The sequence below is a fragment of the Plutella xylostella genome, chromosome 5 (genome assembly GCF_932276165.1).
Source record: "Plutella xylostella chromosome 5, ilPluXylo3.1, whole genome shotgun sequence".
In the NCBI taxonomy this organism is placed as follows: domain Eukaryota; kingdom Metazoa; phylum Arthropoda; class Insecta; order Lepidoptera; family Plutellidae; genus Plutella; species Plutella xylostella.
This window is the reverse complement of record NC_063985.1, coordinates 8,558,509-8,576,172: the sequence shown is the minus strand read 5'-3', so window position 1 is coordinate 8,576,172 and position 17,664 is coordinate 8,558,509. Positions and strand designations below refer to the sequence as shown.

The 17,664-nt window shown below is 37.1% G+C and overlaps 2 protein-coding genes across 3 annotated transcripts in view; both read right to left on the bottom strand.

The window, feature by feature from the left end:
• The window catches only part of LOC105385486 (syndecan), a 156,083-nt gene extending 149,599 nt beyond the window's left edge, over positions 1-6,484 (bottom strand). Inside the window, exon 1 of one of the 2 annotated variants that reach the window (XM_048633244.1) lies at positions 6,248-6,484. In XM_048633244.1, coding sequence (XP_048489201.1) covers positions 6,248-6,313 — 66 coding nt within the window. In that variant the 5' untranslated portion in view covers positions 6,314-6,484. The remainder of the gene's footprint in view (positions 1-6,247) is intronic. The other variant, XM_048633243.1, reaches the window with a different exon arrangement.
• Positions 6,485-7,725: 1,241 nt separating this feature from the next.
• Positions 7,726-17,556, bottom strand: LOC105385484. The gene is made up of 5 exons (XM_011555873.3): positions 17,048-17,556; positions 16,408-16,689; positions 15,876-16,025; positions 8,575-8,701; positions 7,726-8,263 (listed from the first exon to the last, which is right to left on the bottom strand). Exons 1-5 carry the CDS (start codon positions 17,482-17,484, stop codon positions 8,129-8,131), a joined length of 1,131 nt encoding a protein of 376 aa, XP_011554175.2. The 5' UTR covers positions 17,485-17,556; the 3' UTR covers positions 7,726-8,128.
• Between the last annotated feature and the right edge of the window lie 108 nt (positions 17,557-17,664).

Genomic DNA, 17,664 nt, shown 5'->3' with positions numbered 1-17,664 from the left:
TACCAAATGGTTTTTATTTTATTTGGCTTCATTTTTTCAGTAGTCTATGTTTCGGTTATGTATTATGTACAGTATACGTATACTGTATGCGTACCTAAGCTAAAATTGCACGAAATTGTTTTTAATTCAAATTTTTTTTGGCTTCATTTTTTCAGTAGTCTATGTTTCGGTTATGTATTATGTACAGTATACGTATACTGTATGCGTACCTAAGCTAAAATTGCACGAAATTGTTTTTAATTCAAATATTTATAAAATCATAGAATTTAGATTTAGGGTGACTTGCACCAAATATTGAAACGTATTTAAATCTATTGCTCGCTTGCTTTGACAGTATAGTGTTAGAGCAAGACGATATTTAAATACGTTTAAATGTTTGGTGCAAGTCAGCCTTAGAGGATGAAAGTACTGCTCTTTCTGTCCTTAGCGAAGGGCGCGAAGGGTACACGGTACACCCGAGTCCGCGTTGTTCTACGGGCGCGAAGGCAATAGAGTACCGATGCATCATATTTTTCAAGTTGACAGGGAGGCCGTTAGATCAATAATTGTCGTTACAATTATTATTATTTATTCTGAAATTTCCGCGAGACTCCATTCGTGTCTCTATTTTAAATATAGTCAGATAATATACCACGCTTAAGACATTTATGTAATTATGCCTAGTAAAAGTTTTTTCACGTCTAGCCAGCTACATACCACGTGGCGCCGCTTCCCGGATCCCCGAGCAAGCCCGCCTGTGCACTCAGCTTTATTTCTATTGATGGAGCGTGCATTCCTTTTGTTTCGTTTAGCTCGCTTACGTTACGACTATAACTTAGTTACGGCACTAAAAACAGAACGAAAAGTTATTATGATCTTGAATTTTTTAACGCTTTAGAGGCGTTGGTCGGGGTCGTGGTTAGTAAGTACTGTGCCTAGCTTGTATGAACATTGGCATTAATTAGATAACGTACAATTCACTCGTATAATATAACTCCAACCTAGATGTCCCTAATCTAGGACTTCGTCCTTGCTACCGTTAGGGTGCTGTTCCACCAGAGATGTGCTATGCAGCTATGCTGCGAAGATGTGATATCTACGCTACGAAAATATGTGACCGTTTCCACCAATACTACGCTAGGCAGCTGTGCGAGGAAGATGCGCTACGAAGATGCGCCGCCGCAAAGTAGCTGTGCGAGAAAGATGCGCATCTCGAGCTATGCTATGTCACAGAATAATAAATAGTACCAGGTACAGAAGTCCATCTTCGCAATGGCTTGCAAAGAAATATGACTCCATCCCATAAGCAATAAGATCTAATTTAGATCGCGTTCCAGCCGCACACGTTTTTATTTACTTACCTACCAATTAATTTTTGAGGGAGTATGCGCCTTATTTTACTGGACTACGGTGCATTATAAGTTATACGTGGTTATACGCATTGAAAAAGAAGCCACCTTAGGGTTGCCTCAGCTCCACAGACTACAACGTTTACTAAGCAACGGACTGACTTTGTAAAAAGAATGTCATGTTTTAAAACAAAATTAATTTGAATTTAGAATACAAAGCTATTCCAAACTTTTTTTCTATTGGAAATAACCAGTAAAAACAATAACAATTTCATAGTTAAGATATTTTGAAGTACATAAAATATGTATGAATCTAAGTACCTAAAACATTCAATTTTGTGAAAACATGTTTTTTTTCGTTATAATTTATATTATGATACAGAACGTGTTAGTTTCGTTAAGCACTAATCCCACTCAGCGCACATTTTATAATCGATTCATTAATACATTTTGAAGGTAGTTGTGTCTGTAAATTTAATACTTTAACGAAAACAAAATTGGAATAGACTTTGTTCAACTTGGAGAAAAAAAGGGTTTGTAGTTCGGATTAATTTCATTTCAAATAAGGAACGTAGAAGAAATCAATAAAATACTTAGATTAGTTTTACCTGTCAGCATCTTTTGGTAACCTAAAAAAATTAAATTTGGATCATGATCCGTATTTAAGCAATTAAATACGGCACAGTATTTTTTTGCTGCTTTTTTTCTTTTTATGTCCATTTTTCTATTCATAAATTTTAATAAATACCTAAATACGACATTTATAAACTAGTACGAAATAGGAACAAATAGCGCGCGCGTGTATCGTCTTCCGCTTGCGGCAGCCGACTAGATTTGCCCACTCGACGCGGCAGGCGCCAGGCTGGCGCCTGCGCCGCCCATGCGCGGAGTGACACAGGCCTGGCTATGTATCGATAGTAGGGAAACGACGGGGGCGGCGGCGCGGTGAGGGGAGAGGCCATAGCACATATCCATAGCACGCATCCATAGCACACATCCATAGCACGCATCATTCCATACAAAAAACATATCTTAGTTGAATCCGTTTCCACCAGTACTAAGCTAAACACACACACACACACTCACGCCTTGTACTAATGTAGGGGAGACCGGGGACAAAAGTAACAGTTTGTACTTTCTGTCTGATTTCTCGTTATTAATAACATTTACGATAAAATAAATATAGTCACATAAAACTTTCGTCTATAGTCTACAAATCTCCATTATTACTTTACTTAATGCATCTCGAATTTTAGCATTTTTGAAGCCTCAAAAAAAAAGGGAAATCGTTACTTTCGACCCCATGGTCAGGACGAAAGTAACAAGGCATGGGTCGAAAGTAACAACCCATAAATTCTGCCCCATGTTATAAATACGATTCAAAAGAAAGAACAGAAAAAACAATCAAATTATTTAGTTTAGAAAACTTCTTAAAAAACTGTCAAAACTAAAAAAATCTTATGACTTATTGACAAAACTAAAAAAAACGTCTTCATATAAACTGTAAATGAGATCCATCATTTAAACTGACTAACTGATAAGAAGTTGTTTTATTTGTGCCATAATATACAATATTATGATACAAATATCTAATCAAAACAACAAAAAATAAAAATTTACAATGTGACATGGCAAACTTACGAAAGTAACACGTTACTTTTGTCCTGCCGCGAGCTGTTACTTTTGTACCCATCCCCATTTTTGAAATATCAGGCGACATAACTTTAAAACAGCCCGTGTTATTCGAAAACCATTTATGACATGCTATAGACAATCTTATAATGAATCAATGAAAAAATAGTCATATGGTTCTTGGCATCTTAATTCTACGTAAACACTTAATGAATAAACACCAAAAAACTTACTTTTGGTGTGTAAAATCACGAAATGCTCACTAAGACAACCTTGCACCGCGGCACGGGCGTGGAAAATGATATCAAGCATGGGGGGCATCGCATGCTGACAACCAGCGGTCGCTTGGGACGTTAAGGCTATTGGGGAAGTCCACAGAGTCTTTGTTACTTTCTACCCGCTGTTACTTTTGTCCCCGGTCTCCCCTACTCCCTTGCGGGGTAGGCAGAGATGCATTGCTGCACCCACTTTTCGCCAGAGTGTTATGTTAGTCCCAATGTAATAGGGGGCGGGCCTATTGCCATTTTACGGGCACATCCAAGACCCAAGAACAAATATCTGTGTTTAGACAAATATCTGCCCCAGCCGGGAATCGAACCCGGGACCTTCGGCTCAGTAGTCAGGGTCACTAACCACTACGCCATTCAGTCGTCTACTAAGCTATGTGCACCAATAATATGATTGGTGGATATCAAACGCATCCATAGCATCGTAGCATAGCACATCTCTGGTGGAAAAGCACCCTTAGTCAACGTGAAGCACAGAACAAAATGTTTTTCAGAATGTCGATTTGTTCGACCTCCTACATCTACCGGTTTGAATGACAGTGAATAACATCATCATCATAATTTAATTATTAAATGTAATCGTCCAGCGTTGATCGCAGCCCTCTTCCAAGGAGCGCCACAAGGAGTCTTCTGCCTTCCTCATTCAGCACTACCGGCCACTTGTCAAGGTCCTCGTCGGTCCAGAGGGTCGGAGGCCGTCCCACGCTATATACGCTTGTTCGTTCGTGGTCTCCACTCGATAACACATTTACCCCACCAGTTCTTCGGCATATATGGCCTACTACCACTTCAGAGTGCAGATTTTAAGAGCTTTGTCGGTTAGTTGAGTACGAAATTGGTAGGTACCTCATTTCTTCAAACACCGAGCTTAGCTATCTAGTATCTTCCTACATAATCAACCTCATATAAATGGTTACTTTCTCTATATTTTATTTTATTACTAGCTGTTCCGCGCGCTTCGCTTCGCCTTAAAAAGTTTTCCCGTGGGAATTCTGGGATAAAAAGTAGACCGTATGTATACCAAATTTCATTCAAATCCGTTCAGTAGTTTTGGCGTGAAAGTGACAGACAGACACAGTTACTTTCGCATTTATAATATTAGTTAGGATGATCCCTATGATGATGTTTTCTACTTATCTAGACATACATGTATAAGTTATTATAACATGTATTATTAGAATGTGTCTGTCTGTATCCACCGTAATGATATAATGGTTTGAGTATCCACCTAATTAGGTACTTACTATCTACAATCAATTTACACCTTCATCGCCATGTTAGCAATTTAGCTAATGATGATGTAGGCTGTAGTATTACCTATGTAGGTGTACTACAAAGAACCTAATTTCGAAATTTATTATGTGGAGTGGTGGGCGTTGACACCTACCTACTATAGGTTATACAGACAACTAGAGTGTAGGCCCTGCTGTTTTGCTAACTCTTACAAATAGGCGCGTGGGAAAGAAAGTTTTATTAAACAGAGGTGTATATACTCTGTCCATTATACACTATCCAAAATTCATATATGATGACTGCAAAGGAAAACCAACTTTACTTACCAGACATAAGAAAATGTCAAAAATAAAATAACAAAGTGGAAGCTCTATGTATAGTGTGTATACTGGATAGTCTAATTACTTATACTTAATTATAAGAGCATCGTTGTCAATGGTCATTGATAGATTCAGTAACTAAAGACAATTTTTTAATCTCAGATAACTACTTAAACCTACTTAATTAACAGCTTCTGGACGGTTCATCAACAGTCGATTGTCCCGCGATTAAGTGACGTATCGATCTATTAGCGGGACAATCGACTGTTGACGAACCGTTCAGAATCTGCCAATTTAGTATCTGAGATTAAAAAACAGGCTTTAGATATTGGCGCTGTAGCATGGATGGTGCGGGTGACATCTGTCGGCTTCAAACATAATGTAGCTCGATTGGATAGTAGGTACGTAATAGTATGTAAGTAAGTACTTGGTAAATACCTATGCCGTATGCCCCTAGCTGACAAATTAATGTCACCCACACACCGTAAATAGGATGGTGAGTTGAGTAGAGATGAAATTAAATAAGGCAACACGTCTTTGCAAAAGCAAAAGCCTATCAACATCATTACTTCATTACGTCAGAGAAACAATAAAATTGATGATAAAGTCAGCTAGTTATTATATTTCACAGCTAGGTAATTAAGTAAGTACCTACTTAAAACCTATAGACACCGTATCATTATATTTTATTACTAGGTGTGACCTATGTAGATATTCAATTAAGTACTCACTCACATACCTAAACAGATTTGTGTGTACTCTCTTTTATCTAAGTATCTATCTATGCACTGGCAATAGCTGTATTAGTTATCAACTTGAGTCAATCCCAAATCCTAACAACACTACCTAATCGTTAAGACCCATAATTTCCGTCCGTAACGCACAGTTAACAAGAGCTAACCTAGACATGGAAGATATAGCTATTCTCTTCAACCTAGATAGATAAGTAGGTAAACATCATTGGAACTCGTTAATTACCAGCAGTTATGTCATTGAAGCCTGCTTTCTCCGAAACGTGGGCGATCGAGAACTGCATCAGACTCGTGTGCACACTACACACTCTTTGGAATCGAGAAATCAACCTTAATCTACGATAGGGAAACGTCGATAGCGATTGTTTACTCGGCGTAACTCTTGCACCAGTCAAGGTAAAACGTTAGCGTCAGATTCGTTGTGCGATGTTTGGTTAGTAAACAATCTTTCTGAACTTTCCACATTGTCGACTTTTAAGACGAATGTCTCGGACAACGTTCGTCTACGGCGGAAACACTGGACAGAAATAGTTTTAACAACACAACAGTGTTGACATTGAAAGTTACGCAAGTAGCGTTAACTTTTAGCTGGTCGGATTTCATTGTTAAGCAGACCGGTATCCATTACCGAATGTGCCCGCACCGTCGGCCCTACTGAGCCCTCCGAATACCGCATTTAAGACTGTTGCCCTTACCTCTGTCGCTCGAACATATCCTGCGAGGACGACACAAGACAGCCATACGCAAATCCTCAAATGCATCACAACTGTTCACTGGAACTCGCACCGCGGCGGTTCACCGACACAACACAACAAATCACAGCACTCTGCAACAATTTGCTGTTATAATATTGTAAAGCACCATTCACACGGCCACAATAACGAGCGAAACAACCCTCGGTGTCGATACGGTATTGTAAACTGGCTCGCTTGGAGCCGACTTCACGGTGCGAGGTGACAGCGGCGGCGGCGGCGGCGCGCGGCGCGGCCCGCGGCTCACTTCGCGCGGAGGGTGGCGGTCGTTCGCCCGATGGTCGATGGCACGACGAGCCACTCGCCGCACACAGATAACTTCGTAAAGCGAAATTTTAGGACAGATTTATGCATTCGATAAAGAGTAGACACTTTAACACGCACGCTTGAGGTTTTCTCCATTTGTGCTGGCATGTAAAACTCATTTACTGAATGTCATAGCTATGTTTAAATCGATTCTAATCCTATTTAACTAGAGACTGACTAACCATAGGAATTAAGCATATTTTTAGTAACTATATAGAAATGACACACAAATGATGAGTATTACAAATTTAAATAAAACACTCTGTGCGGTCAGCGACTTAACTGGCTAAATATACTTCGAGTATTTCCATCTAACTACCTTCAGTCTACAATATTTTACAAATAATATTTTAAACTTCTAGCTAAGTTTTTGTCTCGAATTCCATTTTAGACTTGAGATACTTAGGTAAATGGTTAACGTTACAACAGATAAGATTAAAAAGAAGGTTTAAAATAACAATGTTTATACTAATATAAGTATGTATAACTTTACTGAGCATTTAAATAGTTATTTGATCTAATTCAGGGGATCCTTATTTGGTTAAGCATAACGTTATGACTGTATGAAACTTTCATAGAGGTCCCAACTCATACTAGGCCTACTGTCAAAAGTTATCTAAAAATACTTTAACTCTATTATTTAGTTTCAAAATCTATAGATCAGTAACTAGCTGCCGCATGTAAGTTTTTTCATAATTAATATAAGACTATGTTAAGCTTACAACGCCATCTCTAGCTAAACTCCGGAACTAGTAGAGACTTAAGTATATCGCCTTGCATAAAGTTACCGCGTTGTCTCATAAAGTGGATAGGAACCAAGTTCTGAAGCGTTAATTAAATTAGAAATAATTAAAAGGGTATTGTAAGCCAAAAGAGAGTTGGATCACAAATGAATCTTGTAAACACTTTCATCTTTACCAAAGTATGAAACTAAAAATCTTTTAACACAACAAAATACCTACTAAATCAATAAGTATCACCGTTTGAGTTTTCCTTTTTGGCTTACAATATCATTTTTGTAACATCCTTAGTGCACAAGGAAATTAAATTTTAGTTTTCATTATAGTTAGAATGAACAGGAGTATTGGCAATATTAGGGAGACATCAAACACTGCTTTAAGTACTCGATAAACAATATAATTGCTAGTATTCAAGTCTTCTAGTCTAATCAAAATAAAAGCGAAAAAAACTTAATCCATTAACATTAAGACAGCCTTAACAGTTACATACATAAGATCCAACCAAATTTCGATAATTTCAAGTCATATTATAACAAAAAAAAATAGAGAGTTAAAATTTTAAGACTTTTTCACTGTAAACATATAAAAGTTAAAAGCACAATGGCGTAAGGATGGCTAATAATGACCATTATTAAAGTAAGGCACAGATGTGGCCAAACCAAATACATAGTTATAACTTGTGACATTATTAGATAGTGCACTTTAGTCATCTGTCTTTAAGTTAGTTACAGAGGGTCAAGCAGATCTCTGTCCTCTTATAAAAGTGTGAGTGTTGTATCTAATCCTTCTTGTCCATGCTGCCCATGGTTTCCTTGTGGCGGCGGATGGCATCCTCGTGCCGCTTGATCTGCTCCTGGTGGAAGCTGATCTCCTTCCCGAGGTGGTCCTTCAGGTTCGCCAACTGCTCCTTTGTCTGGAAACAGAAGAATTGCTTCAGTATTCAAAATATTTCAGAAAGGATAAATTTTATTTACCTGTAGTTATGCAATGTTGTATATTTCTTCGGATAACAATGCCGAATACATTTATCAGGCAGTTGTACACCAAACTGCCTGATGATCATTTAAACCACAATCCCAGGGAAAAGCAACAGTAATTTCACACAAAATATTAAAGTTCTGTACACTTCAGATCTGCCTATCTGATTAATCTACATTTATGAGCTATTGTTGTAAAAACGCTGAACTGTATAAACTAGAAAAAAAACTTAAAGCAGATTTTCACCTTCTTGTAGAAAAACTCATCTTCACGGGCAGCCTGCATCTTTCCAAAGGCACCACCAGCCTCCCGGATGGAGCCACCACCGCCACCGCCCCTGCCAGCTCCAGCCCCTGGGTCACCACTTTGCATCCTGTAGATAATTTACAAATCTCAATCAACAATCTAATTTACATTAATTGATTCTGTCTCTTTTGAAATACAGCTAGTCATTTAATTTGAAACTTGGCATGACATCAATAGGTTGTCACTATGAATCACATGATTATAATGGTACCATTATTGTGACTAACAAAATATCAGAGGGCTAATAAACAATGAGTTAAATTTAGATTGTTTTCACTATACACGAAAATTTACATGCCCATAATAAAACCTATTTTCCCTTTCTACAACAAGTGGTTGGTACAATTACAATCCATGGCTTTGCTCACCATTGACTAAGACATGAGCACATGAGTTTAGGACATACTTAGAACAAAGAAAATAACAATGTAAGTACCTAATTGGTTACGTCGTCGTGTCGTCGTCTGTTTATTATGAATCATTCCAACAATAAACAAAGAGACACTTCTACAAAAAAACAAGTTCATCCCAAAATAACCTGTATTATTCAGCATCCTAGTTTTATTCTAATAACCTTAATATTTTATGGAAAATTTTTCTTAAATTATTTTAAATACTAAACCAGCAAAATTATTTGAGTGTTATTATTAGACAATGTGTTCGTTACGATATTACGTAACTCACCGCCCGGCGAAAGTCGTGAAAAACAAAATGTTAAGAGAAGTTAATTACTTACAGCTAACTGAATGATTGATTCCTTACCTCACGCTGGATAAAACGGGGAACACTTTTGTTCTAGTTAGTCTGATTAAACTCATAATTAAAAGATTTCTGATGTAATTGTTGATAATTTACAGAAATCCTGTGACACAGCTGATTTGATTTTAAGTTTGACAGTGACAGAACTGACAGATGAAAAACAGGGTGGTGTGGGGATAATGTATTCTGTGATGGTGAGTGGAAAGGAGTAGGACTGCCGTTATTATTCTGAGGTTGAGCCATAGACAAATTTTTGATGCGATAAAAATAATGTCGTCGTATGTTACTCAGAATACGAACTAAGGCGCGTCCACGACACGACGACGGACGACGAGTGACTTCTATGGACGACACGGTGGCACGCACTAGTATAATTGAGCAAAGACCTTCTAACAAAAATCCGCCTCCAGGCCTCCACAGACTGGTATAGTGCCACAATCTTATCTGTTCCGGTGGTCAAAATGTGCAACAACGAGACGTCATTGTCAAACGTCATTTCATACTCTGTGCGTTATTTGAGTTGTCAATTTCTTCGAAGAAGCTGACGCTACGTTATTTAATTTGTTTTGTGATTTTCTGGGTGAAATACTGCCAAAAGCGCTGTAATGTGATGCAAGAAAAGTAGTACTATATATGTTGGCTTTTATACAGGAAGAATAACGTATTCAGGCGCTTTTAATTCCGTTTGAAAAATTGGAAGATCGAGTTGCAGCGGCTACAGGTTAGTGTTGCCAAATATGACGAATAATTTTACCCATATACTCACATGTAATTTTATGAAATATTTTCCCGAGAGGCCCGTGCCCCAGCAGTGGGGACGGGATGGGTCGTGATACTCGTGATGAAAAGTGTATAATCTTTATTTTTCTTTGATTACAGGTGTGAGAACCTGACATGAGACTTTAAATCTTAGGCAATATACCAAGAAGAATTTCGCGCACCTGCAGCGATTTTAGACGAAATAATGATGATTTATGACATGTCATTGTTTTCCCAACCTATCAAGAGTTGGTTGAAAGAAATTGCTTTTTGGCAATTAGCCTTTGGAAGGAGACCCGTGCTGATGATGATGATGAATTAGCCTTTGCAAACTGTCTGAATTTCTTTTTATTGTATGCTCTTGTTTCTTGTTACTTTAGAAAATGTAAAATAAAGTGTTCAAAAATAATACTTAATTAATAGTTTTTTTTTAAGTCTATCTATCTCGTTATTCCCACGACCCACATATATTACTTATACCATTGTAATCTAGATTTAATCTCCTATATCAGAAGTAGAACATAATCAGAACTAATTTTATTTCTGTTCGCCGTGCACATATTTTCCATAGGTACAACAAATGTCGTTTGATATATTATATCCACTTTCATTTACTATGAACCCCATATTTTGATTTGTTTATGCTTATGAATGTACCTAATTAAAACAATAGGTAATAGCAGAAATGCATTGTCGTTTAAACCAGAAATAGGCAAAATTTTATCGATGGCATCACTGGATTCGATCTCTGCGACGTCGCCACCGGAACAGATAAGATTGTGGCACTATACCTAAATGTTAATGCATCATCCATCATCAGCAGAAGGTCTGTGATCAGCATCATAGATAAAATGTGTGGAACTTATCTCAGAATATTAATAGCTAATTACTTAATTAATTATTTCACGGGTTCGAACGTCACTGTCAAATCCACTACTAACCAAGTTATTTCTGAGTCAAGTCATCTTAAGGGCCCGTACAGGGTGACGTGCCGCGCCAAATTTGGGTTTTCAATGCTCTTCACACAGCACACGCAGTGACACGCACACATGTAAGTTTGCACAGTGGTTCGATAAACTTTTACTCGCCAACTTTATTGAAAATTATGTTCAAGTACATTTTGGGTGATTTTAGGGTACTTAAGTATAATTTTTACATACACTGGTAGGCACCAGGAAAGAGTAGAAATTAATAGGAGTGCCACTTTACTCCATACTCGGAACCCGATTAGCTTTTTCAAACAAATGTGGTATTTACTTGTAGAAAGGTAACTACAAGTATTAAAGTGTAGATAATAATTTTCTGACATCCTCCAGCCAACTGAACCCCGACGACGAAGCAAAGTAAATTCATAGTGTCGCAAAAGGGCTATACTAAGCCGAAAGGGGATGAATCAAGGGGTCATTCTGAACAACTTATGATCTACGAGTTTTGCAAATTCGCGAAAAAAAATATTCGTTTTCCATGGTAAAAAGTCACGTGTCCAACAAAGTTTCTATGAAAAAGGTTTTTTTTAAGTTAATTTCCAAAACTCGTAGAACAAAAGTTCAGAATGACCCCCTGTCTTACTCCTTTTTACCCGACTGCCGAAGGAGGAAGGTAATGTTTTTTGATTGTATGTATGTATGTTTGTCTGTTTCTTTGTTCCCTCCTGTAGCCTAAACGGTTTGATAAATTTTGATGTATGAAGTATTGTTAGACGCGTATTGATTGCGCGATGGTTATAGTTTATGTGACGTTACATTAAAATGTACATAGCCCTCTAGAGGACATAACGTGATGATCAAAAAAATAATAATTCAAAATTGCCGTGTAAGGTATCGAATGAAAGGGCTTGATTTTCACATTACAATAATATGCATATTGAAGGTAAGCGATACCTATTTAAATAACAACAAAATTATTGAAATAAAAAATGATCATGAACTACTGACGTAAAATTTCATAAAATAAAAACAACTAAAAAGTTACAAATAAAAATATATAATTATTAACAAACAAAATACCTTTTTGTTTATTTATAATTTGTTTAGTATATACCGCTTTTTCAATACCTGTAAGTACATTTTTTGGTAGCAGCATAATATTTTTTCTTATTTTTAGGGTTTCGTACCTCAAAAGGAAAAAAGCAACCGTTATAGGATCTCTTTGTTGTCCGTCTGTCTGACTGACTGTCTGTCACCGCCCTTTTTCTCAGAAACGGGTAAAGATATCAAGCTGTCATTTCGCATAGATGGGGAGTACCCCAAAAAAAATATTGTGGTACTCCCTGTCCCATACAAGTAAATTGGGGCTGATATTTTTTCCGGTTATTTTGATGGTGTAGGTAGGGTATCGTTGAATAGGTCTTTTAATATAATAGGTATAAAAAAGGTTAAAATATAATTATTTAGCTTTTACCAATGACCAAAGAAAAAAAAGAGGACCTGCCCTATCCACGAAAATTACAATACAACATTGCGACCGGTCGCCATGTTGATTGACATCCAAACACAAGGTACTTCAGCTGCCAAACAATTTGTTTGTTTACATTTTTCAAGAAGCAAGCCGCCATTTTAATTGAAACCAAAGCGCGTTTTTTTCGTGGATAGGGCATGTCCTCTTTTTTTTTTTTGGTCATTGGCTTTTACCCTTAAATTTGGGGATTACACCATAGACAAAACCTAATTTAAAAAAATGATTTCAATAGATGGCGTGATTTTATGTTGGGTAACTCAGAATAAAAAGTGATGATATCTCAGAATAATAATGGTTAATGGTGCTATTCCGCTGAGCACCGAAACCGGTGGGACACTAGTGATAAGTGGTCATGGAAATGCAGCAGGGTAGACACTGCTCCTAGAACAAGGTATGAGTTTGTGATGTGTGTGCGTGAAAAGCGAGGATGGAAACTTTGAATATTTTCTTGATTTTGGTGCTCAGCTCGCCGATCAATCAAGTGCTGTGGCCTTACTGTCCACAGCTCATGCTGAGCTGGTGCCGTTTCGACACTCCGGACAGCAAGCCGTTGTGTTATTGTTTTGTATTTTGTCTGTATTTTTGTTTTTGTCTCATGTTCTATTTTTTTCCTTGTTGTTTTGTATAAGTATGTATTTATTTTTCTTTAAATCCATATTTTTCTTTTTTTTGTTGTTGCTGTCTATGTGTCGAATAAATGTATCTTTATCTTTATCTTCAAATCACGCAATCTATCGTTGGTTTTTTTTAGTGGCTACTGTCTATAGAAGAAATTCCGTCATTGACAATTTTACGTTACGAATTTATTTTTATTTATATTATTTTTATTTTTACATTTTCGTGGAGAACCAACAGCATTTTGTTAATCAATAATTATTACTTATGAACACATAACAACTTGGTGCCATTAACAGAATGAACTTAGTAAACCCAGTAAACCTAACTCATCCAGAGGAAAAATAAAATATCTTTCTCTCTGAAGAATATACTTAATAGCCCAAAGTCGATGCTTTTAGCTATTAACATCTTTGAAATAAAATTGAGCCACCACCGTGTTGCTGCCCTCATCAGATCCTCACGAGACCATACCTCCACCAGCACCATGAGACTGTATTTTTGATCCTTAACCTAATGTTCCTGCGTATTGTCATCACTTAAATCCATTCGCTATATTCCTGCTCCTCATCAGACTTTTACAAGACTGTAATGTCACGAGAATATTACCCACTATCTAATTTAATGTTTTGAATATAATAAAAGAATTATGCTTCCTCAATTTCAAATCAAATTATGTTGGTGTCATAAAAGTTGAAAAAGTGCAATGACAACCAATGTGCAGTGATTTTGTGTTTGTACACGATAAGATCGCGAGCTGTCAGTGCTACCTAAACCGACGTGACCCTTCTTTGGAGGCCAGCGGCCGACTGAGTCAAACGTCACTTGTGTTTATGATTTTATAACACAGAAAGCCGCCATAGATATTTGTATGAAGATTTGAGGGAAAAAAATTGCTCAAGTTTGCGATTAATTTACACAAAATAAGTGTGTGTTTATTAAAAAACAAGGTATTTAGCGCCTAGTCCAAGCATTTAACTTTATAATTTGATAAGAATCATATGAACATTCTTGATAATTACGACACAGTTGTTACAATACGGGAGTGTCATTTACTGGTTTTTCGTCATATTCTGAATTTAATTTACAGTTATCCATAAGCTTTTACTTAAATTCGAATGATTCAGCACCTAGCTAGACTCTTCGGCTACCTGTGTAATTTTTTTCAAGGCTGTAGAGCATCATTTACTACATAATTCTATGACAATGCCAACCCTCGATTGCCTATTGCCGACCCTTAAGGTCAAACTACGTTTTAAACCAAATTCTCTTTTCGTCAAGTCTTATGTTTGACAAGGCTTCCCTTAGGCAATGCCTTGTACAGATGAGAAGAGATGCAGAAATATAACATATTGATTCTTAATCGGCATTTTGTAATAAGCTCCTGGATTTTTCTGTGCGCCTAGTACTTTAAAAGCCAATCGAAATGCTTCTTGCTGAAAGTAGGCCTATACTTCTGCATTCGAAGTCCTATGCTATCAGCGTCATGGGTTCTTTATCGACGTAAATAAAGGTCACTGTATCGCGTTTCGCCGTAAATACGGCGCTGTGATCAGTGGAACGCGCATCGACATCGATAACGAACCCTTGCGATCGGGACCAATCTAACCAGCCCTCCCACCGCCTTCAGGTACACTCATGCATAGCGGAACGGCACCCCGAGCTGGGCGCCTTATGTCGTTAGATATATAAGGAATGCAGATAAAGAATCAGTGTGAAAATGGCAGACGCAATACGAATTTAGGTCTTACTTATTGACAGCCGCTATTCCATATTGATTGTTAAGGTACTAAGCTCCTTGATTCTTCTGTACTCTTAGTACTTTTTAACAGATTTAACGAATATAGTATCTTCTGGAGCACGGGTTCGTTATCGACGTCGATAAACTCGTTTAACACGCATTCCATTATTCACATAGCCGTAATTATGGCAAATCGCGATATAGTTACTCTAAAATACGTCACTAATCTTTATTAATCTTATCTATTATCTTTATCTATCATAACTAAAGAACCCGTGTATTGTCAAAAGTACCAGGTGCACAGGAGAACCAAGGAGCTTATAACGGAATGCCCATCAGATCAGGAACAATCTAACCAGCCCCCCATGCATGTGATATGAAAAATGACGAAAATCATTCTAACTTACGAACACGATTGTACTTTCAGGTGTCATCGAATGCCACGTTTGGCGAACATTAGACTTGACGAAAAGAGAATTTGGTTTAAAACGTAGTTTGACCTTAAGATGACTTGACTCAGAAATAACTTGGTTAATAGTGGATTTGACAGTGACGTTCGGACCCTATTTCACTATTCACTGCTGAGCTATTCTAAGCTATTATTTATTAATTTTGGTAGGATAGATATTTATTTTTGTAGACTTAAAAAATGTGAAATTTTTTCAATACTTAAATATTTTTTTTCTAAAGCTTCAGGTTTTTTTTAATATGAGCTTACAAATCAGTACCTACCGTCCCTCAATTAGTACCCTCCTCCCCTATCCTAACTATTCCTAACCCCTTTACCCATTGATTGTTTACCAGCCTTTCATGATTCCTTCCATAGATACTAAAGTAGATACTACAATAAATAAAAAGGAAGGAACAATGTAGATATTAAGTACTAATTAGAAAATAATCATTAACTTACAGAATTTCTTGATTTTTCAACCACAAAAGATGTTTTAGCCGTTGCTCAGCAATAATTTTGTTTAATTCTGCTGTCTCCCTCATTGCTCTTGCCACCTGGCGTTCTTCTTTAAGTGTTTCCAGTTTTAATTGCTTCTCAATGGATGTATATCTGCAATGAATATAAATTAACACACACGCACTCACGCCTTGTACTAATGTACTCCCTTGCGGGGTAGGCAGAGGTGCATTGCTGCACCCACTTTTCGCCAGAGTGTTATGTTAGTCCCAATGTAATAGGGGGCGGGCCTATTGCCATTTTACGGGCACATCCAAGACCCGAGAACAAATATCTGTGTTTAAACAAATATCTGCCACAGCCGGGAATCGAACCCGGGACCATCGGCTCAGTAGTCAGGTCACTAACCACTACGCCATTCGGTCGTCTAGTTCACTATAAATTCACTTTAAATTTATCTACATAATTTTAAGCTAAAATAAGTTTAAAGCAGGAAAGTAAGTGGTTCACCATAGTTAGTATATATAGGTATTACCTGAAAAACTCTTGAAGGCTTCTATGGAAAGGGTTTAAGATTGTAGAATCCTGAGCTGTAGGTGTTTCAGTCATAACAGAAGCATTCTTTTTATTCAATCTAGGATGCTCGGGGCTTGCAGAATGTTCCATGTAATTTTCCTCATAAACTTCAGACGCTTGTTCACTGAATGATGAAGAAGATTCAAGCTGAGTCATATTATTGTTTGTCACATTCAGCTGCCCATAAGTGGTTTCCATAGGTTCCTCTTGGCAGCTACCACTGGCCTGATTTGGAGTTTCACTGGAAATAAGAAAGTATGATTTTATAGAAACAGTCATTAATTAATCATCCAATGTAGATGCAAGAGAAGGGATATGCTGATAGAGGAGAGCAGAGTCTACTAAAGCCTAAATTAAATTGCTAATTTGCTTTGAGCAAATACCTTTCAACAGTATCAACCAAAAAATAAATTCATTTTGTAGTCCAAGTTTAAAGGCAAACTTAAATTTATCCACAATGCATGAAATAGATTGAAAATAACCAGGTACTTACATAATAACACCCTTATTTTTCAGTAGTCTGATAAAATACACTAGTCATGAAAGTAGAGAATTTTTTGCTTTACTAACCTACTTATTTATAATAAATTAATACTCACTCTTCAAGGCGTTCAGTTTTTATCTCTACATTTGGAGTCACTGTAGGTGGTTTAGGAGTTTCTGGGGTAACAACCAATACTCCATCCTGAATCATATCCAAAATCTGGCAGACCTCAACTGATTGTTTTGTGAAACTCTCAACTACAGGTCCGTTTGTGGATATTTCTTCACGCGCTATTCTCTTCATATTTTGCCATTGAGTTTTCACCTTTTTAATAGAACTCCCTACAAATTTATTTCCAAATTTTAACGCTAACTCTCTTAGAATCTCGTTCCAGGCCACTTCTTTTTCTACAGAATGATTAGGTCCATTGTTAGTTAGGGTCACAACCACTTCTTTACGATTCTTAATCAATTCTAGAAGATACTGTTTTTCGTCTGCTGACCAATTAGGAGTTCTTGACCTGCGGTTACTGTTTGTTGTTACCTTCCCCATGTTTCGGGACACTGATATACGCGAATTATGATTATGATTGATTTTGTGTAATGATTTGTTGCAAACAATGCACTCCACGTCCAATATTACCGAAGTCAACATTTAAAAACAAAAGAAGAGCAATAAATTTAGAAATAATTTGATTTTTGACGTTTGTTTATTTTAATTTTAGCAGAGAGA

What these genes read in the sequence shown, in the direction of transcription:
- LOC105385484 (XM_011555873.3), bottom strand. Translation starts at nt 17,484, where the DNA reads ATGGGGAAGGTAACAACAAACAGTAACCGCAGGTCAAGAACTCCTAAT. An exon ending in AGCCTTCAAGAGTTTTTCAG is followed by an intron (nt 16,026 to 16,407) that starts GTAATACCTATA and finishes TATTCATTGCAG; the next exon opens with ATATACATCCATTGAGAAGC. An exon ending in ATGAGTTTTTCTACAAGAAG is followed by an intron (nt 8,264 to 8,574) that starts GTGAAAATCTGC and finishes TTCTGTTTCCAG; the next exon opens with ACAAAGGAGCAGTTGGCGAA.